This window comes from Strix uralensis, chromosome 4 (assembly GCF_047716275.1).
Source record: "Strix uralensis isolate ZFMK-TIS-50842 chromosome 4, bStrUra1, whole genome shotgun sequence".
Classification (NCBI taxonomy): Eukaryota; Metazoa; Chordata; class Aves; order Strigiformes; family Strigidae; genus Strix; species Strix uralensis.
Window position 1 is genome coordinate 115,364,814 of NC_133975.1, and position 21,188 is coordinate 115,386,001.

The 21,188-nt window shown below is 39.2% G+C and overlaps 1 protein-coding gene across 2 annotated transcripts in view; it reads left to right on the forward strand.

Moving 5' to 3' along the window:
* Positions 1 to 21,188, forward strand: part of SLC24A4 (solute carrier family 24 member 4) — a 101,543-nt gene that overhangs the window by 65,640 nt on the left and 14,715 nt on the right. The window contains exons 4-12 of one of the 2 annotated variants that reach the window (XM_074868635.1): positions 504 to 578; positions 2,641 to 2,725; positions 6,962 to 7,065; positions 7,811 to 7,885; positions 8,914 to 8,939; positions 9,627 to 9,680; positions 10,326 to 10,468; positions 15,297 to 15,466; positions 17,460 to 17,604. In XM_074868635.1, the coding sequence (XP_074724736.1) occupies positions 504 to 578; positions 2,641 to 2,725; positions 6,962 to 7,065; positions 7,811 to 7,885; positions 8,914 to 8,939; positions 9,627 to 9,680; positions 10,326 to 10,468; positions 15,297 to 15,466; positions 17,460 to 17,604 (877 nt within the window). The remainder of the gene's footprint in view (positions 1 to 503; positions 579 to 2,640; positions 2,726 to 6,961; positions 7,066 to 7,810; positions 7,886 to 8,913; positions 8,940 to 9,626; positions 9,681 to 10,325; positions 10,469 to 15,296; positions 15,467 to 17,459; positions 17,605 to 21,188) is intronic. The other variant, XM_074868636.1, reaches the window with a different exon arrangement.

Sequence of the window (21,188 nt, forward strand, 5' to 3'; positions counted from 1 at the left end):
AGCCACATAAGGCAGTGGGAGAATCACATGTATGCAGGGAACCAGGATCATTCCTGAGAGGTTTGGTGCAGTGAGCCATGGTCAGTGTCTGATTATTTTCAAGTGTGATTATTTCTTGAGTATTGTTAATCAACATGGTGTTACTTCCTATTTAATTACTTGGTCTGATAATTAATTGAAAATATAGATGATGACTATGTAACTTTGTAAGCTTTACCCATTACTTTTCTTTATATAAAGTCTGTTGTGGTACCCTATTCTGTCAAACTGTGGTACCTTTCATATTCTAGGGTCTGGCAAACATTCTTGGTCTAAACTTAGTCTTTCGTTCAAGAATTTGCTTTTATGCCATAAATTGATCAGCAGAGGGATTTTTATTTGGAATGGAATAAAAAATGAGGCTATATATTTCTACTAGCCTGGATAAATATAGCATTGCCTTCTTTCCTTTTTTCATGTACAGGAAAAATCTGAAGTATTTCCTGAATTCATTTTCTTTACAGGCTCTTTATATGTTCTATGCTTTGGCTATAGTATGTGATGACTTCTTTGTTCCATCCTTAGAGAAAATTTGTGAGGTATGTTAAAGAACTTTATTCTCTTTTGGAAGTTTATTTAGAGAATATTACAGAATCAAACATTTTGTGCTGTCATTGTTTGGAGTTCATTCCTGTCAACTTTTTGGCCTCGGTCCTTTTCAAATGATTTGAACTTTCTATCAAAAACCAAACCTGTGGTCTGGGCACATTGGTCCCCCTGGCCACACTCAAGGAGAAAAAGTTAAAGATTTAATGAGATCAGATGGGAAAACCCACTCTTGAATACCTGAAGCATGTAGCTAGGATGGATATGACATATGGATAAATCGGATTTATTACTGTACTCCTAGTTTTAAAAGTCACTTATGAAAAGAAATCATACATAGCCAAATTAATGTGTTGGCTTTGCAAATTTTATTGTACATCTGTCACTGTATCAGCAAGTAGAAAGCAAGTGTATGCGGTCTTAGCATAAAGTGGAGAAAAGTGAAAAAAGAGACAATGCATGAGAAAAGTATGTACGTTGGTTTGATATGGAATGAAAATACATATTTTTATATGCCCAAAAAAAGTAATTCCTTTATATAATTGTTGAGAAGATTTTGCAGAATTACACATAGGATTCTAATTAAGTGAGTTGGTTGGGACAGTGTAGAATTTATACTTGGCATGTAAATGTTATGTTAGGTAAGGTTTTGGTGAACAACTACAAAATTAATACAAAATACAAAACCAGATTTTAATTCTTTATTGAAGGCAAAATGAAAATCTCATCTCCTTTGCTTTTTAACAAAAATGCATATGACCATTTTCTGAAAAACTCCTGTAGCTAAAAAGTCTGTTTTCCAATGGATATACATACTGAATTCCTGTTAGTGTTAGAGCTATGTACTTACGCTTATCAATAGAAGAACTAATAGAAGAATAAGGGAGGCTGCCCATAATAGTAAAATACTCAATAGGGATATTTTCTTTCCCTTTTCAGGTGTTCTGTCTTCAGCATGCACCTTATACACAATATTTAAGTTGTATGTGTTGGGTTGCACTAATTATATTGTCACTGATCCTTCATAAAATCTTTGCTGCTTGTCTCATGTTCTGCTGAACATTCAAACAGCTAAAAAGAAGTCAGCACACTTACGTTTGAGCTCCTGCAACAGTATGACTGGTAATAGTTCAAATGGTACAGTAAGGGCTTGTGTTTGTGTTTTGTCAAGTTCTGTAGGATGCCAATTTTATCAGTTCAAAATGTTGCATACTGCCCGAAAAATACTTGATTTCTGTACTGGTCCTTCTGTCACTAATCACTTTTCTATCCTTGGAAGAAAGATAAGTCGCTAAAGATGAGTCTACAGACTCAAAAAGGAAAAAGCTCCTCCATAAAACCTCCTTTCTAGTTCAAAGGAAAGCTCTTCAGAGTATTAAATTGATGCAGCCCACTTGTGGAGCTACACATGTTTCTGCTGGTCTGATAACTCTTAAGTTATCTATATCCTATTAGAGCTTTAGAGACACTGTCATAAAAATAGATCTGTCTACAGTTCACAGGCCTCTCTGTGTCTAATTGGACTAATTTTGTCTGTGTCAGCAGACTTGCTTTTGATTAACACAATTGTAAAGTGAAGCCAGAATCAGGCCTGCCAGTTGTAAGTTTTATTCACAGAGGTTGTATTTTTCTCTTACAGATTTTTATTTTCAAATTTTAGAAGCCCCAAGAATTGCCCTTAATTCTTGAATGATTGTGTTTAGAGTTCCAAAAGTAAATTAATGAAAACAATTTGAGATGTTTACAATCTTTTTGAATCTGCAGAGATGCTTTTCTCTAATCAGCTACACTATTGGCTATTCAGTTATATATAAGTATATAATATAATATGTATATAATTTTATCTTACACTTCACTCGGTTAGGGTACAAACACTTTACTTGTCCAAAGTTTATATGCCTTCTCAAAAAGCAGTGTCTGATTTCTTGTCATAGTGACTGTTCATCCTTTAACAGTAATGTGGCCAGAAAATTAAGAGCTTCTATCTTTGCAACTGTAGAACTGTGCAATGTAAGTACAGTAGCGGTGCTGAAATTACCGATGCTTTTCTTCCAGAAGCTACATTTGAGTGAAGATGTTGCTGGAGCCACATTCATGGCAGCAGGGAGCTCCACTCCAGAACTGTTTGCATCTGTTATAGGTATGGAGCCCACAGACTAGCTTTTGTGAGATCTGCTGTTAAAAAATCAGCAGATGAAGCAGAGGTATCCAAAAGTGTTACCATTCTTCTGTCAATTTATAATCAGCAATGGCATCTGTCAGCTAGTCTTGGTTCATGGTATAATTAACTACTCAAAATATCTCATGAAACTGTGAATCTCCTCTCAAAACATAGAGGGGAGTGGCTGATTCTGAACATAGGAAGTAAAAGTAAAAGAAGAGATTTATTGTAGTCCCCTGAGAGAGAATTTGAGATATTTGATGCCTCTTCGGCTTCTTTCTTTGCGAATAAAGGGAATTAATTTTAGCAAGGAAGTAGGAGAACAGGGAACATGGGGAAAAGAACAAATTAATGTATAGCTAAGTCAGACCTGTTAAAGACAGAAGGACATGGTGTACATTACTTACAGAATTATTTGAAGTAATCTCTAAAATATTAAAAATTATTGATATAGAGAGGAGGTCTAAATGGCAAAAGCAGTACCTGTTAAGAGAAGGAAGGACACAGGATTACTGATAGAGAAGGGGGAAAGCAGCAAATGTCATAGATACATAGAATAGTTTGTGTTGGAAGGGACCTTTAAAGATCATATAGTCCCAGCCCTCTGCAATGAGCAGAGACATTTTCAACTCGATCAGATTGCTCAGAGCCCCATCCAGCCTGACCTTGAATGTTTCCAGGAATGGGGTGTCTATCACCTCTCTGGGCAACCTGTTCCAGTTTTTCACCACCCTCATTCTAAAAAATTTCTTCTTTATATCTAGTCTAAATCTACCCTCTTTTAGTTTAAAACCATTACCCCTTGTCCTATCGCAACAGGCCCTACTAAAAAGTTTGTCTCCATCTTTCTTGTAAGCCCACTTTAAGTATTGAAAAGCCTCAAAAAGGCTTCTCTGGAGCCTTCTTTTCTCCAGGCTGAACAACCCCAACTCTCTCAGCCTGTCCTCATAGGAGAGGTACTCCAACCCTCTGATAATTTTTGTGGTCTTCTGGATGTGCTCCAACAGGTCCATGTCTTTCCTGTGCTGAGGGCTCCAGAGCTGGACACAGTACTCCAGGTGAGGTCTCACAAGAGCGGAGTAGAGGGGCAGAATCACCTCCCTCGACCTGCTGGCCACACTTCTTTTGATGCAGAATATGGTTGGCTTTTTGGGCTGTGAGTGCACATTGCCGGCTCATGTCCAGCTTTTCATCCACCAGTACCTGCAAGTCCTTCTCCACAGAGCTACTTTCAATCCCTTTATCCCCCAGCCTGTGTTGATACTGAGGGTAGCCCTGACCCATGTCCAGGACCCTGCACTTGGCCTTGTTGAACTTCAGGAGGTTCACATGGGCCCACTTCTCGAGTTTGTCCAGGTACCTCTGGATGACATCCTGTCTCTAAGGCATGTCAACCATGCCGCTCAGCTTGGTGTTATCTTCAAACTTGCTGAGGGTGTACTCAGTCCCACTGTCTATGTCGCTGATGAAGATACTAAACAGTAGTTCTCCCAGTATGGACCCTTGAGGGTCACCACTCATCACCAATCTCCATGTGAACATTGAGCTGTTGACTACTACCCTCTGAACGTAACCATCTAACCAATTCCTCATCCACTGAACAGTCCACCCAACAAATCCATATCTCTCCAATTTAGAGAGAGGGATGTTGTGGAGGGCCATGTCAAAAGCCTTACAGAAGTCCAGACAGATGACATCCATAGCTCTTCCCTTGTCCACTGATGTAGTCACTCCATCACAGAAGGTCACTAGGTTGGTCAGGCAAGACTTGCCCATGATGAAGCCATGCTGGCTGTTTTAAATCACTTCCCTGTCCTCCATGTGCCTTAGCATAGCTTCTAGGATCTGTTCCATGATTTTCCCAGGCACAGAGGTGAGGTTGACAGGTCAGTAGTTCCAAGGGTCCTCATTTCTACCCCTTTTTAAAAACGGGTGCAATGTTTCCCTTTTTCCAGTCACCAGGGACTTCCCCTGACTGCCATCACTTTTCAAATATCATGGAGGAGAGTGGCTTGGCAACTACATCAGCCAGTTCCCTCAGGACTCTGGGATGCATCTCGTCAGGTTCCATAGTCTTAGTATGTTCAGGTTCCTCAGGTGGTCACAAACCTGATCTTCTCTTACAGTGGGAGGGACTTTGCTCCTCCAGTCCCTGTCTTGCAGTCCATCCACTTGAGAGGTGTGGAAAGAGAGGATGCCAGTGGAGACTGAGGCAAAAAAGTTGTTGAGTACCTCAGCCTTCTCCTTGTCCATTGTAACTATTTTGCCAGTCTTGCTCATCGAAGGGGTACACTTTCTTTGACCTTCCTTTTCTGGCTGACATACCTGTAGAAGCCCTTCTTATTGTTCTTTGTGTGTCGTGTGCCAAGTTCATCTCCAGCCACTCCTTGGCCTTCCTGACCCCATCCCTGCCAGCCAGGCAGCATCCCTACACTATTCCCAGGATACCTGTCCCTTCTTCCACTGCCTGTGCATTTCCTTCTTGCCCTTTAGTTTGACCAGTAGGTCTTGACTCATCCATGCCCGTCTCTTCCCTTCCATTCCTGATTTCCTATACCTGGGGATCAAGAGCTCTTGTGCTCTGTGGAAAGCGACCTTAAAGATCTGCCAGCTCTGTTCTGCTCCCGTCCCTGAGGGCAGTTTCCCAGGGGCCCTAATGACCCACTCCTTGAACAACTGGAAGTGTGCTTTCCTAAAATCCAGGGTCCTGACTTGACTTTTCACCTGACCCATATCCCTCAGGACTGCGAACTCCACCAGTGCATGATCACTGCAGCCCAAGCTGCCTCCAGTCTTCATGTCACCAATTAGCTCACTTGTGTTGGTGACCAACAGGTCCAGTATCGCATTCCCTCTGGTAGAGCTGTCTGTTACCTGGCTTAAGAAGTTATCCTCAATGCACTTCAGGAGTCTCCTGGATTGCCTACAGCTTGCTACTTTTCCAGCAGATGTCAGATGGTTGAAGTCCCCCAGCGGGATGAGAACCTGTGAGCATGATGCCTTCCGTAGCTGGAGTAAGAAAGCCTCGTCAATAGGCTCCCCTTGATCGGGCGGCCTGTAGTAGACACCAACCACAAGGTTTCCTTTGTTGCCTCAGCCTCTAATTCTTACCCATAAGCTTTCAACCTGCTCGTAGGTATTCTTCAGAGACAGCTCTTCATAATCTATCCATTTCTTGATGTAGAGGGCAACCCCCCCACCCCTCTTTCCTCACCTGTCCCTTCTGAACAGTCTGTAGCCATTGATAGCCACACTCCAACCATGGGATTTGTCCCACCAAGTTTCAGTAATGTCAACTAGATCATAAGTTTCTAGCACTGTGGCTTAAATTTGATGAATCTGTCTTTAGTAAAGCCTTAGTAGGCTTTCTGCTACTATCCTGACATTTTTACAAACTTTAGGGCAATACAGTCTAAAGGAATGCACTATAACCTCATGTCCAACTTATTAAAAAGCAGCAAGTGTAAGCCTTTAAGGCTCACTTTAGCAGAAGATATACAGTACAAGTAGATACAGCTCTATAGTGCATTCATGTTATCTTTGGTTCTGTCTCAGTGCTGAAGGTTACATTAGATAATCCCTGGAGGTCCACTCCAGCCATTAATTTTTGTCATTCTGATACAATTATGTTACAGATAGATACCTGAGGCATAGAGGGGTTCAGTACTAAGGGAAATCTGAAAGTTGGTACTAAAACAGGTTAAGTCTTGAATGCTGGTTCTCTGTTCGAGTCAGAAGGCACACATTACTGCACCCAAAGTGGCTACCAGTTTTTTAAGGGAAGAATCTCTTGCTCCCGTGAGACATTGCAAGGAAGAACACACTAAATATTAAGGTTTCTGTGCTTTATTATACTGTTTGAAATGAATTCCATGATCCTGATGTGATGAGATATTTTATACTCATTTTAATGGATTACTGCACCACTAAAAACCAAGCTGTGAAATACAGGACTTACTGTAGAACTAGCTAGCTAAGAAATCACTTACTTCCAATAAAAATATATATGTAGAGATGTTAAGCCAAAAATGGGGAGCTGCTAGCTAGACTAAAAGCACAAAATATTCCACAGAGACATGAATGTTTATTTTGAAATATCTTTTGGTTAAACTTTCAAACAACCTGTTGTTCTCAGGTAGTACATGTTCTAAGTAGTTGTCTGTGACCTACAATGAAATGACAGAGGTAATAATGCGTGTTCTGCTCCCTCTGCAGGTGTATTTATCACTCATGGAGATGTAGGAGTAGGGACCATTGTTGGTTCAGCAGTGTTCAACATCCTCTGCATTGTTGGTGTCTGTGGAATGTTTGCGGGACAGGTTAGTAAAATACTTATCTTTATGGCGTTTAATTGCTTACAATTTAGGGGTTTCTGTGAGCAAATGTAAAAATTAAAAAAAAAAAGGAGTATTAGTCAAAAACAAAAAATGAGCTAGCATTGTAAAAAATGTCGAATGTTGGAAAGAATTTACAAATGCTTTACAAATACCAAATGTTTCCAAAAAATTCAGCTGTAGTTTCAGCACTCTGAACATGTAACATACAGAGGAAACTGGTTCCGGTTCCTCTTCATACAATACTGTGTTCACAGTCAGCTGCTCAGTGGCATCTGCTAATCCTTCCTCATACTGATGGTGATCAAAGAATCCAGGACACAAGCATCAGATTTCCTCCATCTACTCAGTAGATGGTTAGACTATGTATTATATTTTTTGAAGTATTAAGTCGGATATATCCACAAACATAATGAAGTGGGAACCATTGATTTGCTGCAGTACAATGAATTGTACTTTACAATTGAAATTATGACCAATTAAAATATCATTAGTAAGAAATGTATTTCATTAATGGAAATTTCTATATGATTTTTTTATTATGGTGGTTATTATAGATCCATTGTCTAACAGACTGATATGTCTTCCTTTTAGCATAAAACTGTGATTGGTTCCAGAATCATTGCTGATAATAATTCTGCTCACACACCTAAGTGATTGCAAGATAGAGGCTTTTGTTTTGTCTTTAAAATCGCATATTTTTGTTGGCTGAAGGTGTGATATTTTTCAGGTGGTTTGTCTCACCCAGTGGGCTGTGTTCCGGGACTCTGTGTACTACACGATATCTGTGATAGTACTTATTGTTGTAAGTAGTTCTCTTACCAATTAATGTGTTTCATTGCTTGAATTTTTGGAGGACCAACCTGCTAACCCTTGATATACACTGGTAAAAGATTGTTTTCATAGCTAGTTCTAGTGACATCTGGAGGTGAGGGCTCAGCTCCACAATATGGTCCAAATAGAAAACTTCATACAGTCCCACAGAATATGTGTCCATCAAGTCCATCAATGTCCATTCATTTTCTATCTACAGCCTGTAAAGTTCTGCAGGCTAGCAGGCTAGTGTTACACAGTGCAGTTAGCACTCTCTTCTGACCTAGGGGACTGCTTGTTGTGGAGATGAAAAATTTTGAGCTGCGCTTATATTTTAAATAGGGAAGGTGGCTGTTTCTTGCTTCTGCACAGTAATTTTGTTTCACAGATTCTGGGTAAATTTTTCTAAGTAGAGCATAGGTGAGATACCACTTTGTTCATGTAGAGAAGTGTGTGCTCTAAAACGTACACATTTACTATATCTGGTGGCAAGGAGAAGAATCCACTTTGTTTTGTAATAAATATGGATCACTAGCTACCCATTCAGTTATAGGAGTTACATAGGGTGGAGGAAAATGTGTATAACCACTTGGCCTAAGAGCAGCTGCCTTTTCTGCTAAACCTAGTCTAGCTGTTAAAAGGACTCAGAGCTAGGCCTCTTCAGAATACATGACTCTGCTGTCATTTACACAGCACAGCATGTTGTATATACATGTGTGCATATCTGTCTGTCTGTCACATGCTCACACTGTTTTACTAAATAGTATTTATAACAGTCACTGAGAGAGATCCAAGCCTCGTTCACAAGGTTTGTGCTTTTGTGAGGGGCACAAACCATACAGTGAAAGTTCTGTTTAGAAAGGGACAAAACTCAAGTAGCTTCTGGCTAGATATGGCTGATATTTATTATATTACATTATAAATGATATTATATATTTATTAAATAAATTTGACTGTTTTTCAAGATAGATCAGAGAAATGAATGATTTATATGTTTTCTTTTTTTTTTCCTCCTTCTAGTTCATATATGATGAGGAAATAGAATGGTAAGTTGTGTAAATTATTCCCTGCAGTCCTGTATTTGCCATGAGACTGATCAGTAAATAGAGTTGAAGTGTAATTAGCTTTCATTCATACATGCTTGGAGTATCAGCTGGATTTGACAACTAGGAAATCCTATGTATTTTCTTTGGTTATATTTTTTATGATGATCAGGGAAAACTAAAAGAAAACTTAAGAACCTGGAAACATTAACGAAGTAAATAGGCTATATGTAAGGCCTGAAGACACACATGCAGAGAGGGTAACCAAAGTTCTGCTGCTCTGATTCTGGCTGCTAACATTTATGGGAGTGCTAGGTGTCCCGCTGAACAGTCCAAGGTGGGATCCTTGTGGAAGATCATAAGCAACCTCTAAAAGACTCCTCTCAGAGTGCCTGGCCTGTGCTTCAGCACTGAAATGACAAAAGGCCTTGGCGTTATGATCGTCAGAAGGTAGCTATGGTTTCAGTCTGCATAGCACATTTCTGAAATATTATATTTGCATATTTATTGGAACTTGAGAGTCTGCTTTCCCTTCATTCTGCTGAGACGCCATCTAATCTTAATGATGTGAATCCTGTGTACACAGATGTGACTTGTACTAGATGTTTAATGCACACTCCTACATAAAACTTGTAAAGCATACAGCTGTTTGAATGACCTTTTAACACTTTTTCTTTTTGTCTTTTTGAGGTGGGAAAGCCTTGTACTCATCATTATGTATGCCTTCTACATACTTATCATGAAGTAAGTGCTTTTCTTCCTCTGTATGCCCTTTAGGTGTTAATTGACCATCATTCTTTTGGTGTGGTTTTGTCCTTGGCCTTCCTGCTGAGGACAATACACCCAGTTATGTTTCTGTGTAAGATTCCTTGCTTTTTCATGCTTAATCAGTTTCACTCTAGATTTGTGCTCAGTCAACCGCAAATATTTTCATGCATCCTTTTCACAGTGCAGTGTAGAGTAGCTTTCAGAAAAAGTTGAGAGAAAATGTCATTTATGCAGAGATATATGGAAATAGTCCACTAGGTACTCTAGATTGGGGAACACAGTACTGAGAGAAACAGTGAAGTGAATTGCGAGCTGATGCAGGAGGAAAGAAGCTGTTGTATAGTGAATGTCCTGGCTCCAAAATCCACAGCTTCAGTGTTTTGCCTTCAGTAGATCTGCCCTAGTGTCTTTTTTCAGTTTTCCATATCTCATGAGAGATAGGTGCAGCCCTTGCTTTCTTATCAGCTGGCCACTGAATTGGATAGTCTTTTCTTTTAACTTCCTCTTGTCAGAGAACATGCATCTAGGCTTTACTGCTTGCCTGCATAAGTTAGGCACTTAAAAGTTTGATGAGGAAATGCAATAATACAACCTTTTCAGATCTTTCCTTTGCATTTTCAGGTACAATACGAGGATACAAAATTTCTTCACCCTTAAAAGCAAGAATGTTGGAAATGGTGACACAGTCAACAATGAGCTGGAAGATGGTAATAAATGTTATGCCTCTAGTTGTGATGACCCATCCATTCCATTACTATGGAAAGGTAAGGCTGAGCAGACAGGACTTGGAAAAAGAGTAGTTCACAGGATATCCTTTTTATTTCTTTAATGTGGATCAAAAGAGTGTTGCTATTCAATCATAAGCAGGAATTTTTATTGAGTTAACTTGACAATTCAGCAGTCAGACTGCCAGATGAAAAAACCCCAATCAAAAATCTGTTTGATATTCTGAAAACAAGCTGCTTTGCACATTGGCAATTTTTCTCCCTTTTTATCTCCTGTTCAGTGATGAGCTACAACACCGTGAAAGAAATATATTTTTTTTTTTCCAGGAAGAAGGTAATTTACACTTCAAAAATTAGTTTGGAACTAGAAGCTGAGACTTGGGTATTGAAGGAAAGGACAGTGGCAGATTAGTGGGCAAGAGGGATTATGTGTTGAGTTCAGATCCTCAGAAGACTAGCTTTCACTTGCCTAAATAGCTCTGCATACATTGCCAATCACATATGTAAAATTGAGAAATGCAGGTTCTTTGCTTTCTGTGTCTTTATCATAAAGGGGAAGAAGATGATACTCAGCTTCTGGTACTGAAGGTAAGCAAACATACCTGGGTATTTTAGGCTTTTTTGTAAGCCTGTTTTTATCATTGTCTTATCCCTCTTCTCTTCCACTCCCTCTGTTCTCTGCAGAGCAAAATCATTCCTACCTTCAAAGCACAAACCATATAATTTGGTGAGCCTTGGGCTACTCTTAACAAGTGAGATCTCCTTGCTTTGTTCTTTGAAAATATCTCTCATTCTAGAAGGCTGAGCTCAACAGCAATGTAGGTAGCATTTGGAAAGGTCCTCATGTAATAACAGATTGCGGCAAACGGGAATTTAGAGCAGCCTCAGAGAATTTCACTCTTTTCTGCTTTTAGTGGTTAGGCTGGATTTTCTTCAAGGTAGGTACTGTCACTTACTACAGGTTTATGCAATGACACTGATACTCTGGTCTCAGATACGGTGTTTAGACAATAGTTTAATAGAGATTTAAAATTACTTCTCATAGGACTTTGTAGCATAATTAAATGAAGATGCCTTTGAAATACTTTGATCTCATTTTGCAATGAATTTTTGTGAGTATTGACTGTGGTATAGTGAAGTCTGTCACTTGTGTGGGGAGCTACGTACATACAAGGTTTAGAGTATACCTTCTAGGGCAGTTGTTACTGATGTATTCAAGTGGGGACACAGGAAAAGGGTGATCCGGTGAAAGAAACAGATATTAGTGGTTTTTACTTCTGAGGTATTTGTTGGGTTTTGATGGCATCTCCCCGCATGTTCTCCTCTGTAGGCACTGTGTGGTAAAGAGATGATAGCACAGAGTGCTTGCCTGTCCACCTATTTCCTTTTCAGGAAATGTGAAGACTATTTGATGCTTTTGAAGAACATGCAGAACTTTTAGGAAAAGGAGCAAGAAAGCTAATAAAAACCTGAACTCATGAGAATGGTGTCTCCGCTAGCAACTGTCCACAGCAGATTCTTCTCCAGTTTCCCTCAAAGATGTACTGAGACTGCAGTTTCAGTCAGATTCCCTTTGCCTTCTCCAGCACCCATTACACAAATACTTGCTGCGGTGGAGGGACCATTGTTCAAAGCGTGAGAGTGTAGTAGATATCACAGGCAAACCTACCTAGCAAGAGGGAGGACACCAAGAAGAGATTAAGGAGGGTTTGGAGTGAGCAGTGGGAGAGGAGGATAGCAGTGTTAGCCTAGCTGCTTTGTAGATGGGTGCTTTATGTGTCAAGAAGCTGTCCTAGAAAATCATCACGTGGCTGCCTGTTGCATCTCCCTCCTGTTGAGTCAAAATATGCCATGACCTATCAGTGACTTGCTGTTGACACTTGGCTGGCTTCACAAGCTGAGATGCACCTTCCCCAGCAGCAGCTTTCAGAAACAGGAGCACAGATAGTAGCAGGTAGAGAACTAGAGCTGGCCTCTGCCTTACCTCCAGCCAGTGGTTAGCAAGTTTCAGGATCCACTGAAAAACCTCCCTTGGTTTCACCAAGGTGTAGGTCTAACCTTAATTCCATTTTCCACTGGAGGAAAGTCTGATTACTTCCCAAAAAAAGAATAGTTGCTTTGGGTGAGGAACTTTCTTCCTACCAAGGATGGTTAGTCTGTTGCTCAAGGTGCAGATAGAAGGGGGGTTCACATGCTGCACAGCTCTCTTTTACACCTGTAAGTTTTATTACTTTCAAGAGCTTCCAATGGTACAGTATGAAAGCTTCCATTACTCACGTTTCAGAGAGAAAAAGGAGAGCTTCTCACCATAAGATAAATTCAGTTTCAAGGGCAAGTTCTACACACCATGGGTAAAGGTGAAATATTTGTACTTTGTGAATAATTCTTCTGTTTTAAAAGTACAAACATGTAGCTCACTGCCCTTGGTTTTTATTATGTCGACCCAGATTTTCACCAGGTGGCATTGTTCGATTCCTGCCTAAAAACAGAAATTTGGAAAAAAGTGGGTTTCTGAGGGCCTGATCAGGAGTTAACTAAAGCCAGCGAGAAGCTTTCTGTTTATTGTGACAAGGTTGTTGGTGATGACCCTTTGTGATGAGAAGGAAGTTTAGGTAGTTTGTTAAAAGGAAAAGCTGTTCTCAGAAGATATTTTTCTAAGGAATATCACAAAGGAGAAGTGAAAAAGGATTTTCTCTGTCTCACATTTGTGAAAATCACTTTTACAAGTCTTAGGTGGAGCCTGTTTGTACCATGTGGGACCAAGGTGAGTATGTTTCTGGGCATAGGGAGTGAGACTGAAGAGCTGTTATGAAAATATAAGAACAATGTGCTGCAGTAAGTCAAAACAGTTGCAGTATATATAGTGATGTATTCTACATCAGTGCTGAGGTTTTTTATCATGGTATTTCATCAAAGCTGAGTATGTTTGGTCACTGTCTCCTTAGAGCACTAAGAAACAGTTCCAGAGTAACTGCAGTGCTTCCATGTTTTTCATGACACGGTAAAATAAAGAAGCACTTCGTAGACTTCACTGGAGAAACTTACTTGAGAGCAGTTAATCTGATGAGACTATTAAAAAGATATGTGGCCTTTTTACCTTACCAGGATTGCTGTCAAACATTTATTTTTGTCTAACTAAAGCAAAAGTTAAGCTACTGTGGTTGAGTTCTCTTCTGTGAGGACTGGTTCCTAGGTAGCCTCTTCTGTGAGGATTGGTTCCAAGGGAGCTTGCTGGCTATATATTCCTTTGCAGAAAAGCTGCTACACTCTTAATTTTAAGTCATTGGAATGGATGTGCTCCTTATTTGCATCATCAGCTGCAGTACTCAGCAAGGTTAATTTGGTTTAGATATCCGGGCAGTGGGACGATAATTGCTCCTTTATGTTTACCAAATGCAAAATTACTACTGGTTCTATTCTCCATTAGCAATATTAAGCTGTAAGACAAGACTACAGAGTGGATTCTTTGAGTTGGGCATATTTATTTGTGAAACCAAAGGTCTCTTTATGACACTTCAGGTGACCCCAGTGTACTCACTGAAAACTCATTTTAGTGAAACAAAGCAAGATACTCAAATGCTAAAGGGTAAAAGATATAGCTATTTACTGATGATTTACAGGCTTGCTAGATTTTTCTTGTTGAATAATAATGGAAAGATTTATTTCTTCAAATTCAAATATGTTAGAAGATGCTTGAGACAGCAAAGCCTTTATTGCGTGATGTGATTTACATGCACGCGTGGATCCAGTCTTCTTCCTGAAAAACAAAAATATTTCAATGCTCTAATAATGCAAAAAAACCCCAATATAGATTTCTGTGTGTTTAGAACAAGTCCATTTTAATTCCTTTGTTTGAGTTGAATGTTTTCTTAGATTTCCTTTGCTTCCTGACTGGAACCATGCACTAATAATTATCTTTCACTTCTACCTCCTAAATTCTCTTCCTCTTCTTAAAGTAAGTAATTTAATGCAAAAGGGGAGTGGGAGGGTGAAGCCAAGCTAAGCAAAGCAGAAAACAAGCAGCAAAGAATTTTATTGTTTTTTTTCCCTCCATACATATTATTACATGTAATAATTAATATTTATTACAGTCATATGCATATTTCCTGCCCTGCTTTCTAACACCACATGGGTATGTCTCCTGTCTGCTGAGCCTTGCTCTGCTTGCTATGTGTAGTCTGTAGCATTTGTGAGAATATTGGTTTGTTGTTGAGCTCTGAAAGTCCTTGCCTGTACTTGTGTTGATTCCCAATATAATTTTGTCTCTCTGTGTTCTTAACATGGTAGAACAAAACTCTTAACCTTGGTACAAGTTCCTTTATGTTAACAAAGGCTTACTTGTAACATACATTTGTTCTTGACAATTGTTTTTCATTATTCCAAATCTTACCATGTTGGAGATATTGATAATATTCTGTAAGAGTAAAGTGAAGATTTCCAAAAGGAGTGAGCAGAACTTTAGGGACTTCTGGATGTGCAGCACATTGATCCAATGGGATAGCTTTAGAGGTTTCAGGAGCACTGTCTACATTGCCACAGTGAAGGCTTACAAAACCATAGTGGGACATAAGCAAAGAAAACTGGTATTACAGCATGAACGGCTTGGTAAGAACTGCTCCCACTCATCTGAGAGTGGATTGGTGGCTACCTTAGCAGAGTGAAATCCCTTTTCAGCATGTGATCTAAACGAAGTGCACAGCTGATGAGCAGATTAACCAGGCTGCAGAACTACTACAGGAAAGTCATTCGTAAATTCAGGCATTCAGATGAATATTATCCCGACCTGAGCCTGAAAAGAATGACTCTGGGTGATGGGAAGGATGGTAAGATCAGTTCTGCAACTAACTCTGTCCATTGTGATCACTAGTGAAGGGGATGCAGCAGTATGGCAAAAACAGTGTTGTGATGGTGGATGAGATCATCTGCTCCAGTCCCCCTAAATACCGGTTCCCTGAAGCTGGATTACGAATTATGATTACAAATAAATTTGGACCACGCACCAGAATGCGGATGGCAAGCCGACTCATCATTAATGAGGTAGGTACATTAAGAAAACAATAAATGACTGTGAGGCAGAGGCATTGCCAAAGAGCCATGCTCATAGTGACTCTGAAGTTCAGATTCTCCCATGATGCTAGGGATGGGCTAGAACTATGTCTTTCTCTAGCAGCTATGTCACAGCAGATTTGAAGATGGATTCCCAGTTGGTGATGCTGCCTGTCTTAATGAGAGGGCAGTCATCAAGGCAGGACTCCCTCATCTCCCTGCCTGAAGATGTTCGTTTCAGTGTGTGTATGTGTGCACATTTGGATTTTATCTGCAGCAGAATTGGTTTTGATCACTGCAAAAGTTGTCAGGCTAAGAAATGATAATGGACAGGGCACCAAAGATCTGTTAGAACTGCTTTTATATTAGCAGCACATCAGGATCACATCAGATGTTTGCCCTCTTTAGTCTTCAGTGTAGTCCTCAGCTCAAAATAAAAACGAACCAAAATCTTTTCACAAGGGGAATTTGTCCTGGACAGTTTCAGTTCACTGTTACTTTGTCACCACCATATAATATATTACTTGTTTCATACCCTGCAGCTGAAGTGATAAGGCTGGCCAAGTGACACTGTTCTGTGCTTGTATGAAGTACTTGGGGTGAAATCTTCAGCCTGCCAACCCTGGCTTCTATGAAGGCAGGTTTTTATTCTTTGCTCCCTCCAATGTCAAATATGAGAAGTTTTTACTCTGGCAAATAAATTATTTCAGTAGTTTAGGAAATGCAAGCTTTAGCAAGTTCCTAGACTTTGAACATCATAACACAGTTCATGTGTCTACCCAGCATTGTGAATACCCCAATAAAAGAAAGCAGCACTAATACATTTGTAAAAAAAGTACAATTTAACGGTAAAATAGTGAAATGTTTATTAGCAAGTCAATTTGGTGGCATACAGTCAAGAGGAGAAGAGCAGATAGGGCACACAGCAGCAGTTGACTCTGTAGAAGTTCTGCTTTGAAGGCAATTCGTTGATCAGAAAAAAATTCTTAATGGATATGTGCACAGATGTGCTAGTTCAACATCTGCAAAAAACATTCTCTAAAACAAAGAATTTTGGATCTATGTTCTTATGTATTCTCACTGCCAAAGTTTTGCAAAGTATTCAGATGTGAGTTTTTTCTATTTTTAATTGCAGTGTTAATACTAGTTTCATAATTTTTTTGCATGTTGTGCAGTTATTTTATTTTTTCAAGGCATTTCAGAGCAATTTTTAGGAAGTTGCAACAATTTGTCATGAAAGAGAGAAAACTTATCAACCCTGCGTTATCTCAACTAATTAACTAAAAATATTTATTTTTTTATGAAAGTAGGAAATTACTGCTACATCTCATATTCTCCAGTGTATTAATGGGTATATATACTGATGTTTAAAATCCATTCCTGTAATTGTTGTACTATGTATTGGAACTGTAGCAGCCTTACACGTGTCTGCAGGGCCAGTTATGGGCTTTGTGGAAGTATATAATCGGACAAGTGCAACACGGATTAATATTGCTTTTGAAATTTTAAGTAGGACCTTTACATGTACCTCAAGGAATGGGGATGAAAAGGAGGAAGGAGAGTTGGACCAGAGTAGGAGAGATATTGGTTAATGAGTGATTCATAAGCAAACTCTAATAGTGCGGAAATGTCTTGAGTGTTACCACTAGATTATGGTGCTATTGCTGGTTTGAGTGGAAACTGTGGAGTGAGAAGTGCTTCAGAATAACCACACTTATTAAAACATGACACAGAAGAACAGATATGACCACTTCCTCCATCATGGCTTGAAAGACTTCTGCCAGTAATTTTGAGGTGGATTGTCAACACTGGCCTGATGAAGACAGGTAGGCCACAGACAGATTTGTTTGTTGCTGACTGGAAGGAAGGCTTTGTGGAGAAACATCATAGCTCACATGACTGGGGCTGGACAGAGATAAAAACCCAGATTTAACAAAGTCAATATTTTCCAAACTGTGGAAGTTTTGTCTTTGACACTGTGCAGCGTCAGCGGTTAATCCAATCTGCCAATGGCTCAAGCAAACCACTTCAGAATGGGAGACATGAGAATATTGAAAATGGGAACATACCTGTGGTGAACCAAGAGGAGGAAAATGAACAGGACAATCTATCTCCCTTTTCATTGCCAGGTAAGGCTTTACTTTCCAAGTGTTTATAGTAAGGAAACAAAAGATAATTAAAATGCCAAACACTGGGTTGTAAGAAACGATAATATACGTGGGGGGAGAGGAGGAAGGGGATTGATTTGGCTGGCTGGAGGCTACGTGGCTAAAAGCAGATCTTAGTAAAGTGTTTTCCAGCCATCATGAACGATAAGGGTAGAAGTGCTGATTTGCCAGAGGGAAAGGGAAAACAGGTAAGGCAGGTTTATATTAAAAAAAAGTGTCAGACCAACCCAATGAGCACTGCACTGCTAGTAATTTTGAAGTCAATAGTTAATAATGGCCCACTGAAGATGGCTAGGCCAGAGGCAGCTAGGTGTCTAAATATATAACTTGGTTTAGTGACTGTAGGAGAGGCTTCTTGGATGAAGAGAAAGAAAGGTTTAGGGGAAGAAACTGTGTTTAATATCTTTGAGAGTGTTTAAAATTCTTAGACTAGCAGTATGTAGTAATATTCACCTTTTGAAATTTTTTGGAAACTCTGGTGTGAAGGGCTATATATAACCAACCTTATTAGGTTGGTGCCCATAGCACATTGCAGGTTGACTGTCTCCCAAATGCTTTGGAGGTTAGACAGCAGAGGTGAGATCACCCCTCACAGACATGTAGTCAGTAGTTGTCTGTCACACAGTTACTGTTGAACACAAATATTACTTGGCATAAATGAATATCACCTGCAGTGAAAAGGAAGGAAGAATTTTCCATGTTGTATATGATTCTAATTTCTTAGAGATCTCATTGCTTCAGTTGCTATCATCTTAGAAAAGATGTTTGTGAGTGAACATACATCGGAACATACTATATGAAGACTGGTTAAAACAGGGTGTTTTCATGTTACTGTACTATGTGCTCTTACAGGAGCTTCTTGCAGTCAGCAGTTACGGACTTTCATCAGGGGTGAAGAATGGAAACACTGATTCACTGAAGATAGGCCCATTAGATGGGCTCCTGATAATCAATGAGATAATGAAAACCTGTTTTTGTTGTATGGTGAAATAAGTGGACCCAAGTCAGCAATATGCTTGTGTGCATGAACATGTTGTTAATAGTAACAACAGCAACAATAACAGTAACAGTAATAAACACCTTCTAAAAACCAAAAATGTCTCCCTAAACCATCTTTAAAATGCAGGATTCAATGCACATGTTGACAAAGAAGATTTTTTTTTAACTGAGTTGTTTTTAACAAGTTTTTGGATTCAAGTTTTTATTAGGGCAGTGCAGTCATGCATTTCTTCTTACATTCCAGGACAATGCAGAAATCTTAACATGTGTCAAACATTACCTGGTGACCATATTTGGATTTGTTCAAGACTCAGCTTCTTTATGAATAAAAAATAGATTTCGCAATAGAGCTTCCTAAATGTGTGACATTCACAGTAGACAAAATGCATTGAACTAAGGAGGGAGTTATTAGTTATGCTGTTGGCCTTTTTCAAATGCAGTTTTTCTGCATTTTGAGAAAGTCTTTAAAGATAATTGAGGTGTAACAGGCCAAAGTGGAACCACTGATGATACAGTTCATACTGGCATGGAGCAAAAGTTCAACACAAAGTCAAAGAGTTGTGCAAAAGTGCTAAAGTGATTGTTTAAAATTCTGATCGTTATCTTCAGGTTTTGTTACTCCTGTTGTTTGGAGATTATTATCTATTGGTTGGATTCTCATTGCTCAACTCATATATTCTGATGGAGAATTTTTTTATGTTTGCTTTCAGAAGTACCACTTTAATAACTTTGGAGAAAATGTAAAGAACCGTCATCATGCTTTGTTGTTATTTAAGTACTGTGGTACAATCGGTAGCCTAAAAAAACCCTGACATTTAAAACTGGCTTTAGGGAAAAAGTAGTTTGCAGACAGTTTCCCAGAATCTCCTGTTCTTCTTTTGATATATTTTCAGGCCAGGAATAAGGCACATACATACATTTTCTAAAGATCAGTAGTTCACGTATTCTTTCAGTACTACAAAGACCTCTATGAAGAATAGGCTTTCACTTTCCAATAGGACTTTCCAAGTCAACTACTTGCAGTGTGCTAAGTCGAAAATTCACTCCGGTATTTTAAGAGCTGCAATGGAAGTGGCTGTGAATTGGCCCAAACCCTTTTTTCTGCTGTTCTGTAGTCACCTTTTTCAGCCTAGTTTGGGGTTTGACTTTCCTCCTTCAAATCATGTATTCTAGATCCTTTTGCAAGAACAAGTTTTTTCTGAAACAGAAATAAATGTGAATGAAGTTTAAAGCACTACATTATCTCTGAGTGATTCTCAGCAATCATTTGCCATCTGTAAGTTTTGCTTATTGTTCTCTTTTATCGTCTATGAGCAGCAGTGCTTAGCAATAAATGTAGGGCTTTAGCACATAGAGAATAAAATTGTTACATGAAAACAGTCTCAAACCACAGCATCCAGCCTAGATCCCATATGTCAGACATCTAGAGAAATTCAGCCCCCAGGGTGTGGTTCAGGCCCATCTTGAAACAGGAGACAACACAGTTTTTATGGAAACTACGTATGGTATCATACTAACCAGCCTTTGCCTTTGGTTTCTGTGGGGAAAGGAACATTCTTTTTAAGAGTAATTTCTTTCTTGACCTAACCTTTAGGCCATGATGATTATCTTCCAAGAGAAAGGCTCATTTGATGCTTTACAGTTCGATTACTCTGCAGTTGTTTGGAAACAGGTCTTAAACTTTAAAAAAACCCCACAGATCAGAATAAAGCAGGATGAAACTGAGCAGGCATATGTTGACAACAAAATGATGTGTAAAAGCCCTTGCATAGCTCAAGTAGTTTTTTAGAGCCCAGACTCGAAAAAGCACTTCTGTGCAGCTCTTAATGGATGCTTAAATCCCATTCACTGTCACATGTACAGGATCCTTTAAAATACTCAGTGTTCTCAACTCCTTCTGGTTTCACAGAAATGAACTCATTCCCTTACAGGATTGGACCATGCATGCTTTATATAAGTTGTGATGCTGTTAGTTAAAATAGGAATTATAATTCCCAGAGCTAAAATGAGATGGCAATAAAGGAGATTAGCAATCCTGCCCATTTTTGTAGGGATACAAAATACAAAGGTAACATGTAGGATAGAAGCAAAAAGGAATTAACAGTATCTACTAAAAACATTAAAAATGTTTGTATTTGGTCAAACCAAATGTTTGTCTCCAACGATGACTTTATGAAGAATCCTGGGGAAGAATAAGACAGGATAAATTGGCCTTCAGCTATTTTTAGCTCAAGAAACTTCCTGGACTGGGTGTAATGTCCAAATATTTAAAAATCCTTAATGCATTTCTTTTTCATTAATCTGTCTAATTCTCATAGAATCTTTGTAAACATTTAGGTCCCACAACATCCCATGGTTGTGTGAAGAACCATCTCCTTTTACTTGCTTTGAATCTCGCTCCTACTAGTTTCATTTGATGTTGTCTTCTTTTGGAAAACACAGTGAACAAAGCAAAATCCTATGTACCTCACTTGAACACTCAGGATGCTGTAGCTCTTTGTTATGTCCCCTATGGAGTTGTATGTCCTCAAGGCTGAGCTGGAGAT